Here is a 27,639-nt window from a genome sequence, read left to right as displayed (position 1 = left end):
GCCACTGCAGAAAACCTAAAGCTCAAGTCACAAAGGCTTTGTTCAAGTCCCATGGACTTGACCTGCATTCCTAATGCCTCAAGGTATTTATGTGCTAACCAAAATTCTTCCCCTAGTTTATCTTCTGTTCTCCTATGTGGCTGAACAGTCCCACCCAGGGGCACTGGAACCAGTCCCTGGAGAAGTTTGGGTTCATGACAGTAGTGTTTCAAGCCTAAGAGGCAGACAAAAAAAAAAATCTCATTCCATAGGCCATCTCAGATGCAATCGAGGGCAGGGCTAAAGGGAAACCAGTTCAACACAATCTGCAAAGGAAACACAGTTGGGCTTGTGCCATTGTTTGTTTCTCGATAACATAAAAGGAGACCAGGAAGGTTGTTTCCCTCTCCAGATAAAACTGTTTCAGCTTGTTTTATTACCCACATTTGAAATTCAGGTCCTCCCCCTTGTTTCTCCTAGAGGACTCTAGTGGTATGTCTACATTGCAACATAAGCCAAGGGTCAGTAGAACTCGAGTTAGCAGAGCCTGGATTTGTTAAGCTAGGGCTTGAGCATCTACATTCATCTGTAACCCTGGGAATTAGGAATTGTTGAACCCTGGGTCCCAGCCTGCGGCTCCAGCATTTACACTGCATTATGCAGTCTGAGTCCAACCACCCATATCCCAGACTTCCCAACGCTTTCCCAAAATGTGGCCACTCTAACCCTTTCTTCATGATGCAGCATAGGAAAACCTGACTGTCCGGAGGGCAAAGAAAGTGAGCCTGTCGATACTTTTGGCAGACTCCCAGAGTGAGAGTCTAGTAGGGCTGTGTCTACACTGAAAGAGGTTTGAACCCTGGGTACGGGCTTGACTCAGGCTTGGCCCCTCCACCCCGTGGGGTCCTGGGATCCTGGGTCTGCATGCTGGGCTAGTGTGATTTGTGTAGACAGAAGCGGAGCTAGGCTTGAGCCTGAGTTCAAATGCTGGGCTTACACTGCAGTGTAGACATACCCTTAGGATGCCTAGAGAACTCATAGGATCATGAGAGCCAAGAAAGCCACACCTATGGAAATGAAAGGGGAAGGGATTTTTGTTTATAACTCTAGCTTGAAATAGATGGTATAAAACCAGCTTCTGAGTAGCAACATCTGGTACAGAAGATCTAGATTAAAGATACAGCAAGCTCCACCTCTTCATCCAAGCTTTAAGAAAGCTACCTCTCCAGTTCTCTTGACCTCCAAGGATACCTCCAGCAAAATCTGGGAACACATTGATAAGCCTAATATTTATAAGCTAAAAAAGCTAGAACAGTGGTACTCAACCCGCGGTCCGCTTGTGGCCCAATCAGTGCACAGCTGCGGCTCATGTGACATCTTCAGGGCCATACAGGCAGTATATATATTGTGTGGATGCAGCCAACCTAACACAAACTGCAAATATGGCTCACAATGGGACATAGGTTGAGAAGAGTTAATAAATACAAACATTCCTTTCAGGCTCTCTGTATACATCATAAAGCACCCCCCAAAAAAAACCCTGTTACTCCTTTTGTAGATCACTGTTAAATCCAAACTGCTTATGCTTTGCAACTACACCCACCACATTTGAGCTCACCAGAAGCACAGATCTAATCCCTTCTTATCAGGTCACAAAGTAAGAGGATTAGTGCAATGGATCTGCTTTACCATCAGGCTCTTGGAACATCACAGACCCTTCCCAACCAACCACCCCCCAGCCCTATCATGTTCTCTGTCTGGAGACACTCCCTCTTACGTGCTTCTCTGCGCGGTGGTGGTGAGCACAGTGCCCAACATGCCACTCCAGCAGGAAGGAACCTATCTCGGCAAGGCTACCGACCCCAAGCAGCTCCCGGAGCTGTGCCTAGCTCAAGACTCAAAGTGCTGGTTCTTCTACGCAGAAGCGAGCAGTACTGGCTGAGTCTCCTTGGGCCGACTGGATGGTCTCAGACTTGATGGGACAAACACTCCTCTTGCTTTGCAGTCTCTTTTGGTCTCAAATTGTTCATGAGAAATCACTAACAGAGAAGTGGACCAATTCCTCCTCTAGGGTGAAGTTAAAAGACTGCGAATACAAAGCCAGGCCCAGCCCACTCCACAGCTCCCACCAAGCTCCACAGGTGGCATCACCGCCCTCAACAATTGCTTCCCTTCAAAGAAGCTAAATTGGGAGCGTGAAGCCTCAGTGACAAGCAGAACAACAGGAACTGAGGGGGCGAGTCCACAAGCCTCCCGTTACAGGCAGAGTCTTGGGGTGAGCTCACTAGACAAACAAACTCCAGCTAGGGGAGCTACCTCCAGCGCACACCCCCCGCCAGGGACTGGGGGAAGTAATGCCAGGAATAGAAAGGGTTTATTTCAGAGTATAATTGAGCAGAGTTTGCCTCCTCTTAGTTCCACATTTTTTAAAAAGCTAAGGAAAGACCAATGTGAGTGACACTGACACAGCACAGCAGCTGGAGAATTTTCACTCCCAGAAATCAAGATATCCACCGGAGAAAGTCTTAAAAGCCACTGCACCCCAGCCAAAGCGAATAGAGATATTTAGGGCTTGTCTTCTGTAGCAGCGTCCACACAGGACATGACTGCGTGGCAAGTTAGCATGCTGTAGATTCACACCCTAGCTTGCCACGCACTAAGGTCCCATGGACATGTTATGAGCTAGACAAAATAGCACGTATGCACAACTGGAGAGGGATACAGATGTTATGGGAACCATAACAGCTATTTGGATTGCGTAGTGCCATGAACTCAGTCCCCACTGTGCCAGGTGCTGCACAAACACAGAACAAAAAGATGGTCCCTGCCCCAAGGGGCTTGCAGACTAAGTGTGACAAGAGATGGAGACGGACAGGGGCGTACAAGTGAACAATAAGAGAGTATTGGTAAGCATGGCAAGAGCACAAAGGGCCTTGTTTGAAAACAACCAGTGAGCAGTGGAGGCGGCATCATGGGCTGATCCAAGGTGAGAGCTGACTGACAGCAAAGGGGAGAAGATAAGCAGGGTGGGGACTGACTCTGAAGGGCCTTCAAAGGGAAGACAAACAGCTTCTGTTTGACGTGATAGGGGGCCAGTGGAGGAATGCAAAGGGCAGGAGACCATGGTCAAAGCAACCAAGGGGGGAAAATGATCTTTGCAGCAGCATTCTGGCTGAATATGAGTGGGGAAAGCCTACATTTATCAAAGTCAGAGAGAGGGATGCTGCAATAATCAAGATGCATGATGAGAGCTTGGCTGAGCATTGCAGCTGTGCAGATGGGTAAGAAAGGCTGTATTTTAGAGATGTGATGCTGTTGAATTTTTCAGACCTGTGGGGGTTTAAAAACTCACCCTTAATACTGCATTAGCATTGATTTTTGCACTGAACACACCTGATGCTGTGAAGCTGCAGGGCTTGTCTGGAAAGGGCATGGAAATGAATTAATGGTAAATGGACCTTTTCTGAAAATACCTGTGAGGCTCCTGACAGATTCTTTCCTTCTCCCACCGATTTCCAAGCCGTTCTTGCATTATATACACAGACAGCTCTATTTCTCCTCCAGCCCGATGAGACCATCATCAGCTCGTCATTATATAGTCTAATGCCACCTCAGGGAAAAGCACATCTTATGATAACCAACTTCCTGCTTGTTTAAAACAAAAATACACACAGCCTTAAATGGTAGAGATAACGTCAGAGCCAGCCCTCTTCTCTCAGAGCCTGGCCAGCACAGATGATCCACCATATGGGCACGCAGGAGTGGGAGAAAAATACTAGCCTGACAAAGAAGCCATTCTTCTTGGTGAAAATCATCCTTTAAGATGTTCCTTCACGAAGTGAAGACACTGAAGCCATCCAAGGCAGGAACAATGACTATCCTGGGGAAAGTAGCCAATTACTATGGACTGAGCCTCAGAAGCCTGGTAGCAGTAGCTTGTTTCTATAGAGATTTCCCAGTGCTATACAAACATGCCTAGGATTCTTATCCGTAAGTTAATGGTTATTCAGCCAGCAGTTAAGGAAAGCAGCTCTAGATCTCTATTAGGAGAACCAGGTACACAGGGCTGGAGAGTAAATGAAAGCACATGGGCAGAATGATGATGGCGGCGGCGGCGGCAGCTTACTTACCAGCTTAATACCCACCAGGAGCTACCACCACCCAGCTAGTTAATGCCTTTGCGGCTGTGTTGTTATCCAATTCAGTCTATGGTTATGGGCTCGTGTCCTGCATAATACCTTCCATCTCTCCCCCTGGACTTCATAGCCAAGACTGTCACTTCTCTGGGATAGGGGCTGTGGGGGGATCTTCAAAGTGTCCACAGGAGTTTGGAGCATGAGTCCTGTTGGAAACCAGTGGGACCTGCGCTCTTAACACTGTTAGATCCCACCCTATGTCCATACAGGAGCAAAATGCACAAATCTGGCACTTAATACAAGTGTTGATGAATAATTTGACCTGTAAATTGACTCTCCCCCCACCCACCCACACCGTATTATGGTTTTGAAATCAGATTAAGCCAGGAATCCCAGCAGTGACATGACAGCTCCACACAGTGAACAGGAACAGCGCATACAGTCCAGAACTCTCAACTACCTCAGCTATCCTCAGCCTGAATACGGAGGTTGTGTCTACGGACAAGTGCAACTCTCCATCATCATCTGAGGCATTGGCAGCTGCATTATGTGCTGGGGTCAGAAATACCATCAGGAGGCATCACTGCACTGAAGACCCAGGCAGCTGCAGTTGCTCTATTAGATACTTATCTACTAGATAAGTTTTTAAGGTCAGGCTTGACAAAGCCCTGGCTGGGATGATTTATTTGGGGATTGGTCCTGCTTTGAGCAGGGGGTTGGACTAGATGACCTCCTGAGGTCCCTTCCAACCCTGATATTCTATGATACCCACTAAACACAGCTATGGGCTCCTGGCAAGTTTCCAGACTCTCAGCTGGGCACCACCTAGCAGATCAGTCCTTGGGAGGCAGTCAATGTGTGCCATGCTCCTGCCACGTGCCAGGATGCGAGCCCTGTCGGCACCGCAATGTACTAGGGCATCACAGAATCATAGAAGATTAGGGTTGGAAGAGACCTCAGGAGGTCATCTAGTCCAATTCCCTGCTCAAAGCAGGACCAACACCAACTAAATCATCCCAGCCAGGGCTTTGTCAAGCTGGGCCTTAAAAACCTTTAAGGATAGAGACTCCACCACCTCCTTAGGTAACTCATTTCAATGCCTCATCACCCTCCTAGTGAAACAGTGTTTCCTAATATCCAACCTAGACCTCCCCCACTGCAACTTGAGACCATTGCTCCTTGTTCTGTCATCAAACACCACTGAGAACGGCCGAGCTCCATCCTCTTTGGAACCCCCCTTCAGGTAGTTGAAGGCGGATTTCAAATCCCCCCTTACTCTTCTCTTCTGCAGATTTAACAAGCCCAGTTCCTTGTAAGTCAGGTGCCCCAGCCCCTGATCGTTTTCATTGCCCTCCACTGGACTCTCTCCAATTTGTCGACATCCTTTCCGTAGCAGGGGGCCCAAAACTGGACGCAATACTCCAGATGTGGCCTCACCAGTGCCGAATAGAGGGGAACTATCACTTCCCTCGATCTGCTGGCTGTGCTCCTACTAATGCAGCCCAATATGCCATTAGTCTTCTTGGCAACAAGGGCACACTGCTGACTCATATCCAGCTTCTCATCCACTGTAATCCCCAGGTCCTTTTCTGCAGAAGTGCTAATTAGCCAGTCGGTCCCCAGCCTGTAGCGGTGCATGGAATTCCATCCTAAGTGCAGGACTCTGCACTTGTCCTTGTTGAACCTCAGATTTCTTTTGGCCTAATCCTCCAGATAGTGAGTTGGAGCCATTTCCCTTCTTAAATCAAATACTGGAAGCATCAAATACTACCTTGCTACACCTGCCATGCTTCCTTCCAATTTTGACTCCAAGTGGGGCTGATCCTCCCGGATATGGATAGCATGTGTGGGATGCAGTCTTTCCTATAGCAACAAGCTCTGAGGTACTGGGCTAGAAAACCCAAGGAATATTGGTGGTTAATTTCCCACAATAGCAAGAAGAATCTCTTTGGGAGTCTGCTTTCCTCCAGAGGCAATGCCCTAGGGTCCCAGAGTCTGTGCAGACAGCAGGAGCTCTCAAGCGCTATGTAAGAAGGGGACAATCTACCAACAGAATGAAGTGCTCTTGGCCAGTGTTGTTGGCAAAAGGCCGCCTTCAGTTTGCTAGATTCCAAGGGGGCTGCATAGGAAGCCAGGTCAATAACCCTTATTCTTTCTTCTTATTCAGATTCTCAATGCAGTGTTTTTAAATAGGGTCTGTTCCTGGTTCTAACGCAGAAGTGCTAGTTCAGACAACCGAACTGCAGATATCTGGAAAAAGCAGATTTTGCAACAGAGTCAACTTTATTCTCAGAACTCCCTCTGAGCTCTCCCTTGCCAGTAGTGGAGTATGCTTGAACTCGTTTGTTACTGCTGCTTGGTCAAATTTGTAGCGGTGTTCGTTTTGAAGAATGAAGTGGCAGGGTATATAGGTGCTACTTCTGAAGATCTGTGCATAGACCCTCAAGCATAGAAACCATCTCTCCATATATCCTGACTGTGAGTTAAACCCAATCCTAGGTTCAGACCCTAATGCTGAAATTAGAGCTCAGTGTTTCTAGTATCAAAACTACATTCAAATCAACACTAGGTTCTTGTCTGGACCCTATCACTGTAGTATCTGAGCACCTCAGAACCTTGAAGGTATTTGTTCCTGTGCTGTTTTCCCCAGAGAAGATTAAGGCACAAACTGAATCTGGTCCTCACTGCCCTAACCACAAGCTCATCTTTCCTCTTAGGTACTTACACACCAGCATCTGCTAACAATTGAGAGAAAAGAGAGCATGTGTCTGCTCCCATTAGCATGTACTTTCCAAAGACCCAAGAGAGAAATTCTTTGCAGGACATACCATGTTTGCACATGAACTCCATTTCACTGCTCAGACAAAAGGAAATGGACTCAAAGAAATCTGCAAACTTTTTGAAGACCTACTATTCCCAGCTGCAAGGCTGTGCCTGGTATTGTATTATGGCTTTCCCTGGGTCTCTGGAGTGTGCTGCGTCTGGGAGGAGAGTCGGTCAACCCTACCTAATTTGGTTCCACCAGCTGGGATTTTCATTTGTCATTCTCGCTTCCATGTACGCAACTTGACAGTGTCAGCTTTAAAGTGAAAGCCCAGATGGAGTTGCTGTAAATAAACACTGTGCACAATTTTAACGATTTCCACCCCACCATCAACCTCAGCCTGGACCAGTCCACACAAGAGATCCACTTCCTAGACACTATAGTGCTAATAAGCAATGGTCACAAACACCACCCTATACCAGAAACGTACTGACCACTATACTTACCTACATGCCTTCAGCTTTCATCCAGACCACATCACACGATCCATTGCCTACAACCAAGCTCTAAGATACAACCGCATTTGCTCCAATCCCTCAGACAGAGGCAAACACCTACACCTACAGGATCTCTATCAAGCGTTCTTAAAACTACAATACCCACCTGGGGAAGTGAAGAGAAATACTGAGAGCCAGAAGGGTACCCAGAAGTCACCTACTATAGGACAGGCCCAACAAAGTAACAGAATGCCACTAGCCATCGCCTACAGCCCCCAACTAAAACCTCTCCAGTGCACCATCAAGGATCTACACCTATCCTGAAGGACAATCCCTCATTCTCACAGATCTTGGGAGACAGGCCAGTCCTCGCTTATAGACAGCCCCTCAACCTGAAGCAAGTAGTCACCAGCAACTACACACCACACAACAAAAAAACTAACCCAGGCATCAAACCCTGCAACAAACCCCCGGTGCCAACTCTGTCCGCATATCTATTCAAGGGACACCATCATAGGACCTAACCACCTCAGCCACACCATCAGTACCAATGTGATATATGCCATCATGTGCCAGCAATGCTCCTCTGCTATGTACATTGGCCAAACCAGACAGTCTCTACGTGAAAGAATAAATGGACACAAATCTGACATCAAGAATTAGAACATTCAAAAACCAGTAGGAGAGCACTTCAATCTCCCTGGACACTCAATAACAGACTTAAAAGTGGCAATTCTTCAACAAAAAAAATTCAAAAACAGACTCCAATGACAAACTGCAGAACTGGAATTAATTTGCAAACTGGACACCATCAAACTAGGTCTGAATAAAGACTGGGAGTGGATGGGTCACTACAAAAGGTAATTTCCCCCTGCTGATACTCACACCTTCTTGTCAACTGTCTGAAATGGGCCACCTTGATTATATTGGCCTCATTAGCACTACAAAAGTGATTTCCACCCCTTCTTGTCAACTGTAGAGAATAGCCCACTTCCACCTTAATTGAATTGGCTCGTTAGCACTGACCCCCCACCCACACACTTGGTAAGGCAACTCCCATCTTTTCATATGCTGTGTATTTATACCTCCCTACTGTATTTTCCACTCCATGATCTGATGAAGTGGGTTTTAGCCCACGAAAGCTTATGCCCAAATAAATTTTAGTCTCTAAGGTGCCACAAGGATGACTCGTTTTTACTGTGCACAAAGCGTCCTTAGCACAGACTGCCAGGTGAAGGTGCATCCAGCACAAATTTGAGGTGCTCTTGTTGTGTGTTAATTTCCTCCTGACCCAATCTAGATTTGTTCAGAGAAGAAAAAAGAATGTCTCTGGAAAACATTCCCAGGTCTTCATCCAAGACCCGGGAGCTGCATGGATTGGGAACTGTTTGTCCAGTCCTTTATGTAAACATTTCTTCTTCCCTTTATAGTCTTTCACCTGAGAAATCCCAGAGCAGCAGGACATCTATTAAGCTAATTCAGGGAGCAAACAATCTGAGAGCTTGCTGGGTTGGTGAAGACAGAGCCTTTGCCTGGAACCAAAGGGGAGCGATTAGTCACGCTGACTGAGAACAGGAAGTACAGACTGATGAACAGTGCAGGGAAGAGATTGCAGCTCTGCCTAACATCACAGCCTTCACTGCAGATTCAACAGACTCAGAGGTGGCAACAGGCTAAAACAGAAAAATGCAGCCCATCTGCAAGCTCTCCCCATGAGCTCTACATATCTCTGTCCTAAGGAATTATCCTCTCATCAACTTCCCGATTCCAGTGGGACTAGACACTATATAAAAATATTGCTCAAGCATGCAGGGGTGTAATCAGGAAGGCCAAACACAACTGGAGTTGCACCTAGCAAGGGATGGGAAGGATAACAAGAAGGGTTTCTACAGGTATGTTAGCAACAAGAAAGTGGCCAGGGAAAGTGTGGGACCCTTACTGAATGGGGGAGGCAACCTAGTGACAGATGATGTGGAAAAAGCTGAAGTACTAAGGCTTTTTTTGCCTCAGTCTTCACAGACAAGGTCAGCTCCCAGACTGCTGTTCTGAGCAACACAGTATGGGGAGGAGGTGAGCAGCCTTCAGTGGTGAAAGAACAGGTTAAGGACTATTTAGAAAAGCTGGACATGCACAAGTTCATGAGTCCTGATCTAATGCATCCAAGGGTGCTGAGGGAATTGGCTGATCTGATTGCAGAGCCATTGGCCATTATCTTTGAAAACTCAAGGTTTTCCTCCCGAAGAGGTCCAGCTTCTTTGCATCCTTAGCTTGAGGGGTAGGCCCTTGCCTTTCCCGCCCGTTAACAGCTGCCATTACCAGTGAGTCCAGCGGAAGGTGTGTAAACAAGTATTCATAGCCCTTGGAGGGCACAAAGTACTTTTTCTCAACTCCCTTAGCTGTAGGAGCCAGAGAGGATGGTGTTTGTCACAGGGCTTGTATGTTCTCCTGAATGGTCTTTATCCGGGGAAGGGCCACCCTGGTGGGTCCTGCCAGAGATAAAATGTCTACCATTGGGTCTGACACCTTGGTGACCCCCTCTATCTATACCCCAAGGTTCTGAACGACCCACCTCAGAAGTTCAAGGTGGGCTCTGCTGTTGGGAAGGGGAGGCCCCAAGGATGTTCCTGCCACTGCCTCATCTGGAGATGAGGAGAAGGAGCCTGGAATATGGGAATGCTCCGCCTGCCCATCAAGTTCCTCAAAACGCTGCAACTCTGTCCCCAAGTCCAAGTTCACTTCGGTGCCGGCCCTGGTACCGGTTGCAACGGCAGCATCGTCCATGGTACTGAGTGTAGCCGTGGTGCCAGGCCTGTCATCGGTGCCGGGCGTGGTACCAATCATGGCGCTGGCAGCAGTAGTGGTGACTGATGCCCAGGAGAAATCCTTGGCACCAAATGCAGTCCTTCTCTCAGACGTGACTGAAAAGGAGCATACCGAGGCAGACCCCTGGAACTGGTGGTAAGCCCACAGGGTCCAGAAGGGCCACTGGATTGGCATCTGAGCTGGTACCTGCCATCGTGGTGGCCATGGTACTGAGGGGAAAGTTTGGGTCATTCCTGCTGACTGGGAGTGCCAGTGGCTACAGTGTCGGCTTCTCCGGGACACATGAATCAGTGTCCAGTGCAGATTCTGATGAGTCCGCATGCGGGGACCATGACGGTGCCATGCCTGTCATTGCTGGGGATCGGTGCTGGGGCGATGTAGATCATTGCCGAGCCATAGCTGGCTTGCCCCCTGGACTTCACCAGTGGCCTCTGGACCGGTGCTCTGCCACTATCAATGCTATCAGGTCCCGTGCCGCCTCATAAGTCTTGGGTGTGGATGGGAGGTCCAAATCCTCCACCTAGGTCTCCTCCGGTGGCACCGGACTCAATGGTCACTCCCGTGGGCCCGGAGTCAACAGTGCTGGCTGCTGACTGGAGGGGAGGTGGGGTACACCTCCGTTGGGTTCACGTTCCTGTGCACGGGAAGGGGAGCGCCCTCTATCAATGTTCCTGTACCACTACTTCGGGACAGAAGACTGAGTGGTGCTGATATTGATCCCATCCCGTGCTCTGCGCTAGGGAGTGCCAGTGCCGAGGGTCTCTGACCCCAGAGTCCTTCCTCAGCACCTCCTGGACCGAAGCCAGCGTGCTGTGCACCGCCATGGAGGAGCCCAACACTATATCCATGGGGCTCGACTCAGACTCAGGGTGGAGATCTGCTTCCATTAACAGCAACTTTAGTCTGTGAACCCTCTCTTACTTCGTGTGGGTGCGAAAGCTCCTACAGACAGGTGCAAGATCTGCTTGATGGGACTCCCCCAAGCACTTTAGACAAGACGAGTCACCCTTGGGCACAGGCTTCTAGCAAACCCCGCATGGCTTAAACCCCTGGGTCCGAGGCATGCCCCAGGCCTGGGAGAGGGACAGGGAAGTGGGGAAGGGAAACACTCCCCAGTACCCCAGGTCCAGATGTCTAACTACCTACAATTTTTTAAACGATCTGTAACTATTTACAGAAAATATGCTAGGAGGATCACTCATTGAAGACTAGAGATGAAACGCTCCGACAACTGCAACTGATGGTAAGAAGGAACTGGAGAGGTGGTGGGTTGGCAGGGCCCTATATGCGGCGCCATAAAGGCACGACTCCAGAGGGCTCCAGAGCCAACCCGACGGGTGCTGCTAGGGAAAAACCTTCCGACGAACTGTGCAACCGGCACGCACACACCTAATTGGAATAGATATGAACAAGCATGAGCTCATCGATAAGAGCAATCAAAGAACGATGCCTGTCACCAGCACAGCACACATTCTTGTCTGGTTAGACATCAGCATAAACCTGTGTCAGACAATCTGGTCTTAATCATAGAATCATAGAATATCAGGGTTGGAAGGGACCTCAGGAGGTCATCTAGTCCAACCCCCTGCTCAAAAGCAGGACCCATACCCAATTAAATCATCCCAGCCAGGGCTTTGTCAAGCCTGACCTTAAAAACTTCTAAGGAAGGAGATTCCACCACCTCCCTAGGCAACGCATTCCAGTGTTTCACCACCCTCCTAGTGAAAAAGTTTTTCCTAATATCCAAGCTGAACCTCCCCCACTGCAACTTGAGACCATTACTCTTTGTCCTGTCCTCTTCCACCACTGAGAATAGTCTAGAGCCATCCTCTCTGGAACTACCTCTCAGGTAGTTGAAAGCAGCTATCAAATCTCCCCTCATTCTTCTCTTCTGCAGGCTAAACAATCCCAGTTCCCTCAGCCTCTCCTCATAACTCATGTGTTCCAGACCCCTAATCATTTTTGTTGCCCTTCGCTGGACTCTCTCCAATTTATCCACATCCTTCTTGTAGTGCGGGGCCCAAAACTGGACACAGTACTCCAGATGAGGCCTCACCAATGTCGAATAGAGGGGGACGATCACGTCCCTCGATCTGCTCGCTATGCCCCTACTTATACATCCCAAAATGCCATTGGCCTTCTTGGCAACAAGGGCACACTGCTGGCTCATATCCAGCTTCTCGTCCACTGTCACCCCTAGGTCCTTTTCCGCAGAACTGCTGCCTAGCCATTCGGTCCCTAGTCTGTAGCTGTGCATTGGGTTCTTCCGTCCTAAGTGCAGGACCCTGCACTTATCCTTATTGAACCTCATCAGATTTCTTTTGGCCCAATCCTCCAATTTGTCTAGGTCCCTCTGTATCCTATCCCTCCCCTCCAGCGTATCTACCACTCCTCCCAGTTTAGTATCATCCGCAAATTTGCTGAGAGTGCAATCCACACCATCCTCCACATCATTTATGAAGATATTGAATAAAACCGGCCCCAGGACCGACCCCTGGGGCACTCCACTTGACACCGGCTGCCAACTAGACATGGAGCCATTGATCACTACCCATTGAGCCCGACAATCTAGCCAACTTTCTACCCACCTTATGGTGCATTCATCCAGCCCATACTTCCTTAACTTGCTGACAAGAATACTGTGGGAGACCGTGTCAAAAGCTTTGCTAAAGTCAAGAAACAATACATCCACTGCTTTCCCTTCATCCACAGAACCAGTAACCTCATCATAGAAGGCGATTAGATTATACATACATCTTCATACAACAAAGAATTTGGGACCATGAAAGCAACACAGAATATTCTGGATATTGTCCTCTCAGGACTTGTCTACATGGAGGAGTCGTACTGGTAGAAGATAGGTGTGAATTTAAACTGCTAGAGTTTATATTATATATGACTCTGCATGTGGACACTTTTACTCATGGCCTTTTTATTAAGGGCCCTTTTTCAGTTTAGTTTATACCACATTGGAAGTGATTTAAGCTAAATTGAAAAAAAGAACTTATACCAAGAGTGTCAACATGGGGTGTTCTACTGGTACAACTACAGCAGTTTAACTTTACCAGTATAACTGGGAAGATACCCCATATTGCCAGCCCCTTATTCTCCTCTCTAACTAAAAGCCTTCTGGGAAATCCCTTGTACTTAAATGCTGGTCTGGTGATATAGCTCCAGTGCAACACACCATCATCTCAGGCAATCAGAAGCTGAGGCGGTCAGGCTCTGTCAGACCCTTGCTATCAAAGGATGCTCAGTCCCAGGAATGAGACACAGCAGCACATCATGCCACTTGCTAGTGACCCCTTGCTGGTCTGAGGGAGCAGCTGGAGCCATGTCCGGCTTCTCTAGATGGCCATGTTCATGCACCACAGAGTTACAGTGAAGACAGACCATGGAGGTTCCCCCAAAAGAAACTTTAAAACAGCATTTTAATACAAAATTTCTTGGGGAAAACTAGATAAACTGTCGGAGTTCTCTGATACATCACTGCCAGGTTCTGGAGTGGTCCTGCCACGGAACGGAACGCCTGATTCTCACATGCACGGTGGGCCCTTTCCGCTGCTCTGGGTCGTCAAGGGGGTGTCCATTAGACTCACCGGAGCAGTGTCAAAGAGTCTTAGTGCAAATGAGAATCAGGGCAAGAATATGCACTCAGCCACATGGTACTGATTACAGACAAACCCACTACATCCAGTCTGCACTGCTGGAATTAATGTAATGGGGTTTCTCCTGGAGTCCCAGTGAGGGGGGGGAAGTGATAGAGATCCCTCTGGTCCAGGGCCAGGAGCAGACATTTCTAGTCTCCCTTTCCAGGCAAAGGGAATGGCAAATGGTTAGGCTATGGCTAGAATTCTGACCTTCACAGAGCTTAGAATCCCCTCCTCACAATTGGGTTAGAAAAAAAGAAAATGGGGGGGGGTGTCTGGTTCCCCCCTAAAAAGTATGAACTGCAAGTTAGTGAATGTCTAAATTACTAGTACTCAGCGCTCTCCCATTTCTCTTCCATTAGGGAGCTCTCCCAGCAAAGGGGCTGGCCATTCTCGGTGCAAAGCACACACACACACACACACACACAGCTGATCAGAGTGCAACTGAAGCACTGTTGCGGCTGGTCCCAGTTGTCTCTCTCTATTGATTGGAATAGCTGGGGGGATTGGAAGCCTGCCCTCACAAGCTCAGATGGCTCATTCGAAGAGTGTGTTAGCTGAAGGCTTTCATGAACTGAGCTACTACTGCAAGGTGATGTTCTGAAGACTCCAGTTGTCAGGATGGGATGCTGTAAGAAAACGCTGTTTGCTCCGGGGGGAGAGAATTCACTATTTAGAGATTGAAGCCACACCTCTGAACTGGGGAGGCCTCCCCAAGAGGTAATTTAATACTACCTAACTCTTATGTAAACTTTCAGTCAGTACATCTCAAAGTGCTTTACAAAGGAGGTCAGTCTCCTTTTTACAGTTAGTAGTTTATAGTGCTTTACAGAGGTGGTAAACCCTTTTTTATAGTTGGGGAAACTGAGGCACAAGGGAAAAGTGACTTGTTTAATGTCACCCAACAGGCCAGTGGTGAAGCCAAGGAAAGACCCTCATCTCCACAGCCCCAGACCAGTGCTCTCGCCACCAGACCATTCTGCTTGTGTCCACCATGTGCCGTTTCAGGGGCGGATTTTCTCGTTACAGTTGTTTTGCAAGCGAAGCTACTAGGATTCAAACAGGCTAAGGTCTCCAGGTTTGAACATTAAAAGTATACCCTTTATTTTCAGACTGAAATTGTCTAGCTTCAGCTATCAACCACTGGCTCTTCTTATGCCTTTCTCTGTTGGGTTGAAGAGCTAATTAGCAAATATTTGTTCCCCAGCTAGGTACTTACAAACTGAACAAGTCACCCCCCGAACCTGCTCTTTGTTAAGCTAAGTAGATTGAACTCCTTGAGGCTACCATTCTCAGGCAGGTTTTCCAATCCTTTAATCGTTCTCCTGGCTCTTCTCTGAACCCTCTCCAATTTACCAACATCCTTTTTGAGTTGTGGACACCACAACTGGACACAGGATTCCACCAGCGGTTGCACCAGTGCCAAATAGAGAGGCAAAAATATCTTCTCTGCTTCTACTGGAGATTCCCCTGTTTATACACCCTAGGATCGCATTAGCTCTTTTGGCCACATGGTTGCACTGGGAGCTCATGGTTCACCTGATTATCCAACCACAACCTCCAAGTCTTTTTCAGAGTCACTGCTTCCCAAGACAGAGTCCTCCATCTTGTAAGTATGGACCACATTCTTTGTTCCTGGATGTGTAACTATATTTGGCTGTATTAAAACACACGGTTTGCTTGCATCCAGCTTTCCTAGTGATCCAGACTGCTCTATATTTCAATTCCCAGTCTCAACTTTTGAAGGTGGTTGTACATGTTTTCTTCGAGGACAAGGTCAGTCCTCATCCTCAGAGGAAACCTGTACAACACCTCCAAAAGACAAGTCTGGGAATTTAAGTGGAATTGGCTCAGTCTTCTGAAGGTTTCTCAGTGGGTTATGCCAGGTGCTCAGCTTTCCAAGCGGCATTTCTTGCATCCCCTTCGTTATGGTAAAATGGGAGTCAGGACTCTCAAAGCTGTCAGTGTGGGTTTGGAACAGCTGCTTTGAGCCAAGGCAAGCAAAGAATGCCCAGCTTTCAGAGTCTGCTTTTGCTGTGCGTGGATGGCACAAAATCTGACTAGCCTTGTGACCACAGAGCTCCAACACACAAACCACATGGGGCATCGCAGGCAGGGGCCATTTCCAAAGGTTACACCAGGCAACTCCACAATGGAGTATTTTCTTTCCCAGGCTAATTGACGATGACACCGAGGCAGTTACCAACTGAAACCTCTTCCTGTAAAGTGTGAGTTTCCAAAAAAGCCATGTCTGGCATAATTTGAAAAGCATCAGTAACGGGAAGCCTGAGGGACATATACTGACAGTGTCAGAATCAGCAACTGCCTCCCCTGGAAGGAACACATCTGAGTTGGTTCCAAAAGGAGGAGAGGAGGGATACCTCAGTGGTTTGAGCATTGGCCTGCTAAACCCAGGGTTGTGAGTTCAATCCTTGAGGGGGCCATTTAGGGATCTGGGGCAAAAATTGGTGATTGGTTCTGCTTTGAGCAGGGGGTTGGACTAGATGACCTCCTGAGGTCCCCTCCAACCCTGATATTCTAGGGTAAGAATAGTTTGTTCAGCTGCTCTGCTGTTTGTGGTTCCTCCTCTCAGAAGTTCTAAAGCTAGTAGTCTTGCGACTCATGCCCAGCCCAAGCTGTGCCCAAACTGTGCTGGTCTTGGGTAAGACCATAATACAGATGGATGCGCATTCTGCTTGAAGATGTCCTCACAAGCTGTTGATCTCGATCACAGCACCTAATTCTTTTCTTACCGTTCATTCTGCAGCTTCCCATATTTCCAACTTGAAAGCCTACCTACTAGCACTAATGGAGTGTACCGGAGGATAGGTCCAGATAATGCCATGATGGAACTCAATCAGCCCCTTACAGGCTCTTGCTGACTTCTGGAGAATTCAAGTTCACCTAAAAAATTATTGTTCTTGTGTTTAACATGCTCTTCTCTTCAAAGCAGACATTTTCATTTGTGGGGGTTTAGTCTTTCAAGCACTGAAATGTAACAGCAACAAGAAGGGATAGAATTTATCTTGTAAGGAGATACAGAAAGTCTATTTTCCTTTATCTAAAGCCCTTGCCCAGGGCAGGAGAAAGAAAAAGGCTGAAATAAAGCCATCCTCAAGGAGAATTGTTGGTCTCAGGACACTCTTCTGTAAAAGCTGAGGATCACATGAAGTGAACACTCAGTGGCTCTTGGTGCTCCACGGGCAGCCAGAAAAAAGGCCATGAAGAAAGACACTTGCCATGTGACTTGGAAGGGCATGCTTTGCTTTGTAAGCTGTAGCTGCAGACATACTCCAGCGGATCAGAGCTGGAGGAGTTACATGACACGAACACATCCTCATTACTCAGAAAGACAGCGAGTGCTGCAGATTGTTCTATACCATATACAGCCCAGCAGGCTCAAACCTGGAGCTTCAAGTTAGGATGTTAAATCCTCATTTAGGAACCTAAACAAAAGTGGCTTAATTACCAGGAGTGCTGGGCAAATGCATCTCCCTCTTCAGTGGGATTTAGGGATACTTGGCGTGTCTGAAACGCCCCCCACTTTGATTGAAGTGTGTAAACAGGGATTTTGAGAGCTTAATTCTAGGCACCCAGGTCTGAAAATGCTAGGCCTATGTGACATTTCCCCTCTGACTTACAGTCCCACTTACAGAGGCTATTTCAGCAGGCAATACGCTGTGCTGGTTGCAGAAGCCCTGGGGAGTGGCTGTGACTGTAAGGCCTGCTGAACAAAGGTTATTCACTGTACTAATCAGTCATGATCTGGTGTCTCACCCCAAAGCTTGACTCTCCCTCTCCCGAACAGCAGATGAGCAAGACTGTTACATTTGTTTCTGTGACTGCCTTGACGGCCCTTTATCAAAGTCCCATGAGGGTTGTGTAAGTTAGAGATGGAAAAGAGCTTGGCTCATCTGCCTGCCAAGGCAGAATTTGTTCTCTCTAGACGAAGCCCTGGAGGATAGACTGAACTAAGTTTAAATGTACCGTGGGGCTTTCTGTCCCTTTCCATGGAGAGACTATTCCACAGTAAAATAGATCTCACTGTCTGCAAGTTTTCCTATGCTCTATTTCACTCATTTATGCCCCTTCTTGGATCACCCTATCTTTTTTATCTGCATGTGTCAAATATTTGGAGACAGATTTCTCCCACCATTAGCTATCGCTTAGTCGAGCTGTACAGCCTTGATAATTTCTCCCCATCAGTCAATTTCATGATACTTTTTGTGCCTCTCTGAATTCCCTCCAGCCTCTCCACCTATCCGACAGGGCAAGGGAAGCTGGAGTTGTAAGTGACTATGCCAGACAAAAGCCTTTTTTATATAAAAGCAACAAGGTCTTAAAGCAAAAGTATATGTAATTTAAACTGCTGACAGACAGGGCTGAGCAGAAGTGCTGCGGTCCTATCAGCAGCTGTGTTGATGTTTGGACCAAGAGTACATCAGCTTTTAAAATTCTATTTCATTCAACTAGGGTGGCCATATGTCCCGTTTGGCCAGGACAGTCCCTTTTTTAAACACTGTCCTGGCCATCCTGACAACGTTGACAAAACTGGGGCATTTGCCTACAGTCTCTGTGCTGGAGCCCAGGGACACATGAAGTGTGAGGCTCTGCTGAGGGTGTTTCCTTAGTCAGCCCAGCCAGCCATGGCTCCCAATCACTGTAATGAAATATTTGCTCACTAAGTGAGAGGGACAATCTCCTCTCACACACTGACTCCTCTGGCAGAGGAGAGGAAGGGGAGGGGGCAATTCAGAGACCCCTCCCGGTCCAGAAAGACCAGCTGGGACTCTGAGGGCAATCCACAGATCTGGATGTGCCGGAGGCAAAAGGAACCGGGAGGGCTGGGTGGGACTCAGGCACACCCCATCCTCTGGCCTGACAGCTGGGCCTCACCATTGCAGTCAGGAGACTGTTGGGCACAAGAGCTGCAATATGAGGACATGGTTTTGAAACATCTTCCTTTCTAGCTCTGTTATCACCCGGGGGGGGGGGGGGGGGGAGAGATGCTCCTAGGAGCTGTGGGCATAGCTTCAGCACCTTAAAGAGAAGCAACTGCAGCTCTGGATTTGCAAATATGCCCTCTCCAAAAGAGTGCCGGGGACAAAAGGGTACATCTTCACTGCAGAGTTAACCCAGCCAGTCAGCCTAGCCTGGGTGTGCAGCACCCCACTGCAAAGCCCTGCCTATACTGCTGCACTCCCCTGTGCATGTGGCTGGAACTCCTGGAGGCACATCCCAGGGGGCTCTGCACTACAATCAGCCAAGCCGCTCTAGGATGTTTTCCAGTCAACAGTGGGGAAACTTGGCTGTCCTTCTGGGTGTGGGGGGGAACTGTGGGAAGGCACTGGAGGACTAGCAGCACTGCAGTGGTTTAGCCTGTGTCCTCACTGCAAAGTGGACAGATTACCAGACCCAAAGAAAGTGGCACCTAGGTTCAGCCCCAGCCAGCCCGGGGTTAAAAGCACCACTAAATGCAGATGAAAGTTTTGCACAGGAGTGGGGGAAGTGAGTTAATGGCAACACCTGGCTAAGAGCTGGGGCTGGCTGCAGCAAAGACTGACCAAAGAGTCAATTTCATTTCAGTTGTTTCCCTTCTCCCCCCCCAACACACCCAAATTGTTTGCACCCTGGAAGTCCCAGAGCACTAAGTGGGCTGGCCAGTTGAGCTGCCCTGGGGTAGCACCGGGTAATACACAGAGGGCCTCCACCGTGGAAGAACAGCTATGGCTCCATCTCCTCACGTGGTGAGTGGAGTGCATTAAAAATCCCACAGCCCTTAGAAAGGAGAGGCTGACCCAAAGGAGAGCCTGCAGTCTGTTTACCTCTCCCCCGGTTACCCTGCCAACAAGCTCATTGTAAACTCGTTAAGCACATTTGCAGTGGGTTTGTGAAATGGAGTGCATGATGCAGTGACGCACTCCTGTTCCAAGAACAGCCACAAGAGCAGGGCAACAGCAGCCCGCTTACCAGGATGCTGGTGAGCAGCAACACAGAGGCAGGTTGTCTTAGTGGAGCCCCTTGTTTCAAGGCAGGCTCGAAACCTTCACTGCAACGCAGCAACAAGCAACTAATCAAACCCTGCCAGCCTGCAGCCCATCAGGGCTCTAGGACTGGGGGGCAGGAGAGGGGGAGAAAAAGGTGGGAAGACACCATGAAGCAGGCCATCGCAATATGCCATGGAAAAAAATAGTGCCGTAAATATTCAGACCGTTCCTCTCTGGTGCTCAGGGAGAAGAGGGACCAAGGTACCACATGGATCTCACGCAGCGTGTGTTCTCCTGGCAACCCATTGGGGTGGGGGGGACCACAGGCACTCATCTCTTCCCCCCCCCCCTTCCCCCATCACATCCACCCCACACTGCCAGAGCCAGGATATTTTTTTGCCAGAAACACCCACATACTCAGATGCAGGAAAATGCATTACAGCCAGAACTGGAGCCTGGCTCTCCTTGCTGAGGCTGACCCCAAGAACTCGAGCAGCGCCTTCTAGCCACCCCCCAGCCTGTGGTTTACAAAGACACCCAAAACTACTGCACGTGGGAGGACGACATGGGGCTGTACTTTATGATAGCAGACGGGAAACAATCCAGAGAGGATGCGGTGGGAGACAGACACCGTCACAACTGCGATATGCTCCCAGGAGGTGGAGAGGTTACCACTGCCCCCTACAGCCAATGCCTCAGGGCCAGCCACGCCAGGCAGGAATTTCTGGGTGAGCTTGTGAGAGGGAAGGTGCACCAGGTGCTGCAGCAGGCTGGGGACAAAGGATGAGTCTGTGCAGCGCGCAGGGCAGGGCCTGGGACAGTGGAGCATTCTGCACAGGTCCCACAGGATCACCTAAACATTAAACAAGGGCAAGGGGTCATAGGAACGTCCCCTGGGGAATACACCTGGCTGTGTGTCCAGGGCAGTCTGCTGGGATCCAACCCTTGGGCTGCATTAGCAACCAGGCTAGCCTCTGTGTCACAAACCAGGTGGCAATGATGAACAGTTCCCCAGCTTCCAGCTAACCCATTCGCAAGGCTCATGGGAGGGCAAGAAGGGGCAACCCAGCCCAGAAATTCCAGACCCAAGCGTCCCACAATGCTTGGACAGTTCTCATCCAAACTGTGCTCAACTTGTACTAGAATTACTCTCAGAGGATGTGGCATACCCTTCCCTGAACTCCCCCTCCTCTGGCCAGACTACTCCCTCTGGTCCCAAGGGGCCCAGGACAGTCCCTGCGAACAATGGTTGGTGAGGAAGCCAAAGAGCCAGCACCAATGACTAGTTTATCTTGCCCAGTATTGACATGCAACCACAATTCAGATTATTTTAAGATAACACCAGAGGAAGCAATGGAGACCGCTGTGTTACATGGCAAATCTAGCAGAGTGATGGTCAATGTTTCATTATCCTACACCTGCCCCCTTTGTGCTTACAGCAGTGCCCACACTCATGACAGCAGCACGCACATGTGTCCAGCTCAATGCACATAGGTCATTTTGACAATGAACAAGACACCATCATCAGGGTGCAGCTCCCCATCAGATTTCACACACTGTACAGGCTGGCCTTTGGCACACGCCACTTGAAGCTGTGGCACATTTCAGCCCCAGGTTAAATCTGCCTGAGGACAGTAAAGGAGAGGTACTCACTATGCAGCAGAGTCATTCAGCTGGTACTCTCGGGAGCGGTTAAAGCAGGCCTGGACACCGTTATCAGCCCACAGCCTCCGAATCACATTGGCAAGGTCCTCTGGCATGATTCCCTGCTCCTCTGCAGTGCAAGAGAGTGCAAATAACTGACGAGCATCGTCCTGCAGGGAACAGCAAACCACAAACATCAGTGAAGTTCCTGAGCAACAGCTGCTTCTCACGTCTGCTATGTATGAAAGCTGATCACACTAAAGTTTGATGGCCAAGCCTTGTACTAGAGGAACATAGTGCTCCAAAACCCAGGAGGTTTGCACCTACCATGTACTATGCACATACCACTAAGGCTCCCAAGAAACCCCTCCCCAGGGAGGTTCACTTCTTTGAGTAATGGGGCAAGTGGCACTTCAAATCTTTGCAAAGAAGCCAGCAGAAAAATCCACACTTTGGGACTCCACTGATTTCCTGCAGGGCTGATGGCAGGCAAACAAACTAGATGTCAATTTAAAAAATATGCAGTCATGGCTTATCATCGGTTACTTAGCCCTGGGAACAGCAGTACACCATTTGGATTAGCTTGTGACCCGACAGCAAGGAAACTCGGGCAGGATTGTTCAGGAACCATTGCATTTACACAGAGATCTCCTCTCATTCCCTTGCCCACGCACCGAAGTTATGACACTGGGGGAAACTGGTGACCAACTGTCAAGTGTCTGCAAGGCATTCTGGTGACTAAGGCACAATGTTAGACATGAACAGGAGCCCTACAGAGATGGCCAGTCACAGAGATGGCTCGATCAATCCATCGTTTGGAGGAGCGGGAGCATTTCAGGCAGCGGAATAGATGCCGCACTGTGACTGTTCTGCAGGGTCTCCCAGTGCTGAGCAGAACTCTAAAAGCAGGATCAAAGCGTGTTGCAACACACAAATGGGGAGAATCAGACTCCCCAGCCAATCAGCTACTGGCAGGTACACAGCTGGGCTGCTGCAGCTCCAGATTTTCAGGCCCAATCGCAGCACTGTCCCCAAGACACCCTGCACTTCCAATCGGAGGGGCTCTTCACAACAGCACATGTGACGGCCACCTGCTTGAGCATGCCCAGGGACTGCACTGGGGACCTCCAGCACTAAAAGAGCCTGGCTCCGTAGTGGGGGCTGTAACAGACTTGCATCCTCTGTGGTCAGGCATGGAAGGGAATGCATAAAACACACTGCCCAACAGTTACATATACATTTACTTCTCTGGAACCCATAGAGGTCAGAAAGGAAAGGCACAGGTCCCCTGCCATGCCATGGTATTAGGGATGCTCCTTGCTGAGGACTCCTCCAAACAATAAGCTAGATTTCATTTCAACTGGCCTCTGTTAAACCATGGAGGGGACTGGGGAGAGGAGAAATACACCTGCTATACAGTGCTCATTTGCAGTCACCCAACCAGCTGATGTTCCCATAAGCAAACGAAATGCAGAAGCTTTGTCTCCCCTGCCTTTTATGACCCCAGTGACAAACAGAGAGGTAGCAGGAAGGCCAAGCTAGGACAATTTCAGCATTCCCTGCTGGGAAATGGGAGGGATGGAGACTGGAGCATCAAGAATTCCTTTGCCTCAGCAATTGTAGCTACTCACTCAAGATAGCCCTCAAGGGAATAAGTCTCCAGCAGAGCCCAGCTCATCTGAATTGCTGAGAACCCTCTGCCACATCAGCCCTGTGTGGATTGCAGAACTTTCCTTGTCGACTCCTTTGTGCTGGCAGTTCCAAGCACAACCTCCTGTCCTTGGCCCAGGAATACAGAAAGCACCAAGGAGGTAAACTGGGTTCGGCCTCTAGCACTGCCAGCCAGCTTCACACTGCCAGGAGGCCATAGGCAGGGCTTAAACATCTCTTTTCCTGCTGGGAGCTCTTCTGACAGGTACAACCGCCTCCAGGGTTTAAGGAGAACAGACAGTTTTGCTGCTGCAGTCACATTCTCTACTCATAGCTGGCTTGGCAGGAGGATCAGCTTCCTCAGCTGTACAAGCCTCTTTGTAAGCCTGTGTTTTAAACCACAGCATCACACTATGGCCCAGTGGCCACCTGGGCACTTGCTACATGCTGCTAGGGCTCTCTCCATCGACCTGCAGGGCAACAAAGCGGTACACAGCAAACAAGGAAGAATGCTAGAGCAAGTACTTGTCTGTCCTGCACACTGCATGCATTTATAAGGAAGTGAGTCATGCTGAGCTTGGTTTGCCTGCTCTTGTCGTACTAATAAACCTGAGCTGAGCCGAGTCAAGCCAAGCTGGGAAAGCAGCCCCTTTTCCCTGGCCTACACATAGCCTGGGAGATTTGAAGCTACCACAGGACCCTAGTAACCTCAGCAGCTTTAAGGTCACCTGGAAGCTAGCAGCTAGGCCACGGTGAAGCACTGCATGATAGGAACTGTACTGATTACAGCACTTCCACTGCATTCATGAGGAGAGTGGCTGCGACCTGCTCTATTTCATGCACATAGCTGGAGCATCAAAAGTCTGGCCATCTTGTCTGAGTGATTCTAGAAGCCGTATTTTGGGATGGGGGGAGCCATCGAGGCAGATCTGAAGTTAGAGACTCCGTGCACAGACACATTCAGCATTTTATGGCTATCATGAGACATTTCCTCTCCCCCCATCCAACACTACAAGCAGTAACTCATTACAATGGAAGTTAATGAAAATCGGGCTCAGACATCTAGTGCATGTGGCTTAATTCTGCCACCACTTACACTACCTAGCACCAAGCAAACCTGCTCGGACTGTGGGCTGCAGGGCTGCTGTTAGGCCAACCATGCATTAAAAGCAGTCCCCCATGGCAGTGCCTGCTCTCGCTGGCAGAGAGAGCATACAATCACTTACGCAGGGTAATCATCATAGAACCCTCCCCAAGCACGAACTCCCAGCTCCTCAGAGGACCAGAGCAAGGTAATTAGCACTGGTCAGCAGCAAGGACCCCACTTATTAAAGCACCTTTATGGAAGTCCCTAGAAGATTTCAGGGCATTACCAGTTGACGACTGGGATCGAAAAGTGGTGTTAGAAGATCTATTCTGTGCCCTCATTAGCAAGGGGGAGCTTCTGAGAGCGCAAAGCTAGTTCATTAGCCTTCAGACCAAAGCATTCCTCAGGAGTCAGGTATGGTAGGACATCACCACACGCGTGGTCATTAGGCAGATTAAGGACACCTGCCATCTCTCAGATCTTGCTACGCATGGTTTAAGCAATTGAGGGACATTGCTGGGGGCTGAACAAACAGCGTCCTACTTCTGATCCCCAGGTAATGACCAACCAAATCAGACACACGGCTTTGCAAAGTGAGCAAACCCTGAACGAGGGAGGTCCCAGGCAGAGGAAAAAAAACCATGATTGCTGCTGCTATTGTTAGCCCCCCCCCGCCCCCAAAACCTTACTTAGCCCTTCCACAGCCCCCTCTCGCAGCATCTCGATGCGCCATACATGGGGAGTGCAGCATTATCCCCAGAAGGCGGCACAGGGAGGCAACTTGCCTGATGTCACACAGGAAACCTAGGGAGCCAGGAATAAAACCCAGCTCTGCTGAATGGCCAGCCATTGCTGTAGCCATTAGACCACGTTGCCTCCTATCTAGATCCCCTTTGCTCATGCTGGCCCTTAGCTTGCTCTTGGTGGTTACAGGGAGGCAGCGAATGGAGGAGTAGGTCAGGGCACGTGCCTGGACCAAGCCTGAGTCGCTTTGATTCTCTGCACCTGAAAGCTCACGCTCATTAAAGCTTGTGCCCCAGAGGCACCTCCCCTCGCTACTGCCCCATCCCTCAGGCTGGGACCCAGCAGGATGGAGGACAGGTCACACACAGTGCTCAGGTGGGAGCTGAACAAGCACTTGCAGTGCACAGTGTAGCAGCACATGCCCATGCCTGGAGTCCTCAGGCTAAACATAACCCCCAAGGCCTTAGGGGCTGGCTGGGTTATGTTGCTCAGGCCTCACCCACTCAGAAGCACAGCTCTTAAAAATCTATTGACTGCAACTGCTGCTGGGCGTGGCTAGCCTCAACCTCCCAACGGCCAGCGAGATTCTAGGCACCAACAGTTCTAGGATTCAGCTATTCTTGCTCCTCTGGCAAGAGTCACGACTCCTCGAATGCCGCATTCAGACAGGCAGCAGGCAGAAGAGCTCTGACTCCCCACGCCAGGGCTAGCAGTGAAAGCAAGGACAATCCTCAGGCACAGAGAGGGTAACTCACCGCTCTTGCAAGGTCTCCGAAGTCAATCTGCAGGTTGCCCATGGCTTTGATGATGGCCATAATGGACTGAATGGTGTTGCTGTAAACCACGGCTTTGTATTGCCTGCACTCCTCTTCTGAGTAGCCATCCTCATGGATAATCCTTGAAGAGGAGTCAGGAACAAAGTCAGACCATCACCGAGCTGACCATGTCCTAGCGGAGCTCCCCAGCAGAACCCACCCTCACCCCCTGCTCCCTCACTAGGATTCGCATTGCTCGCTGGGAGCTGCCCCCATTCAGCTCTGTGCAGCAGCTCCCTCTCCGGAGGGCAGGAAGCATTCCCCCGAGATGCACTTCCCAGTGGAGACGGTCTCTGGGAGCAGCACCGCTAAAGAGGGCCATGTTACCATCATGGGAGCCCAGCACCGGGGATGAGAAGGACTGTGGTAGTGCTGCCCGACTCCGAGGGGAGAAGACAATCACACAGACGTTTGCCAGATAATGGCTGCTATGAAAGACGGGGTCCTCAGCCGCTCCAGGGCAGGGCACTCAGCCTGCAGCGAGCATAGGGCACTGCATGCTTCCCACCTGAATGCTGTCCCTGGACCCAGCTTTCAGATTAACCTACTAGGGTTGTCACCAACATCCCTCCCAGACACCCCAGCCAGAGCTCCCCCACCATCCCATCCTGGCTCCAAGAGGGTTGTCCCCCCCACCCCCCTTCCCACCTCCCAGGAGAGGAGGTGAGAAGTCTGAAGATTCAACTACTGCAAAAAAAGGGAACTCCCCCCCGCCTTCTCTTTCCCCCCTCACCCACTGGATTCTGGGTCCTAAGTTCTTGCCTTCCTGCTGCTGGTCATCCTGAGACCTCAGCCTCTCACAGCTTTCTACAGCAGCTGATCAATTCCAGAATCACTGCCTGGAGTGAGCTCAGCAGCCGTGAAACTAGTCAGGTTTAGTCAGCTGCTGCAAGAAGATTTTTTTTTTTGGAGGGGGGGGGGAGAAGAGGGGAGATGCAGAACTGAAGAAGAGACTCTTCTCCACTAACCACCACCTAGGGCAGTGTTTCTGAACTGTTTCCCTACCAGGAGGCCATGTTACAACAAGAAAGAATTAGTCAACATAAAAAAGGGAAGGTGATCACAACCCCTTGGCCGTGCTGGGACTCCCCTGGCCTGGGACATCCCACAGCAGCAGCTGGTTTGTGATCAAGGCTTGCCTCTGCTGCTGTCCCCAACAGCAATACTGAAATCCACTCAACTCTGCTCGGGTTCCCTGCAGCTGAAAGGACTAGCCAGCATAGCAACGGTGAAATTGACCAGATGCTTATCAATTCCACCTGTAGCAGCAGAGCTCTCACTCACCCACCAGCCACCCAGCAGGCAGGGAGTTTGTTACCTGCCACTATTTTTTCAAGCCTGAATGTGCCAGGACAAATGGAGCAAACGCAGCCAACCTGTTCAGCTCCAGCATGTTGTGTTGATTGACAGCATAGAAATGCCCAAATAACCAGATTCTGTAGCCCTTTAAAACTTAAGCATTTTATTGACTCATTAAAACAGCTCTTCTTGTACTCCAGTCTCCACCCCACCTTAATCTAGCAGAACAATCTATTGTGTTTGGGCTCCCACATCGCAGGGGTTCACAAACACATTTCAGCAAGAGGTTCAGACACATACAACGTAATTAAAGGATCTGGTTTTAAATACATTTGAGTATTATTCTGAGTAGCAGATTTTTGTATTGTAGCAACATTAGAAGCCCCAACCAAAATCAGAGCCGCACTGTGCTAGCTGTCACATAGCATGGGATTGTCAGCTCTTTGGGGCAGGGACTAGACAGAGCAGAAGAGGGGAATTGAGGCACAGAGTCTCAGTTATTTGCCCACTCAGGAAGTCTGTAGTAGCACTGGAAATTGAACCAAAATCTTCTGAGACCCAGTC

General features: G+C 49.4%; 1 protein-coding gene across 1 annotated transcript in view; it reads right to left on the bottom strand.

Moving 5' to 3' along the window:
• Nucleotides 1-27,639, bottom strand: part of GNAI2 (G protein subunit alpha i2) — a 195,500-nt gene that overhangs the window by 58,104 nt on the left and 109,757 nt on the right. The window contains exons 3-4 of the mRNA XM_073352601.1: nucleotides 25,717-25,858; nucleotides 21,490-21,650 (exon numbers count right to left, since the gene is read on the bottom strand). Of these exons, the coding sequence (XP_073208702.1) occupies nucleotides 21,490-21,650; nucleotides 25,717-25,858 (303 nt within the window). The remainder of the gene's footprint in view (nucleotides 1-21,489; nucleotides 21,651-25,716; nucleotides 25,859-27,639) is intronic.

This window comes from Lepidochelys kempii, chromosome 7 (genome assembly GCF_965140285.1).
Source record: "Lepidochelys kempii isolate rLepKem1 chromosome 7, rLepKem1.hap1, whole genome shotgun sequence".
Classification (NCBI taxonomy): Eukaryota; Metazoa; Chordata; order Testudines; family Cheloniidae; genus Lepidochelys; species Lepidochelys kempii.
Note: the sequence above shows the minus strand (reverse complement) of the source record. Positions and strands in the feature narration are given on the sequence as shown.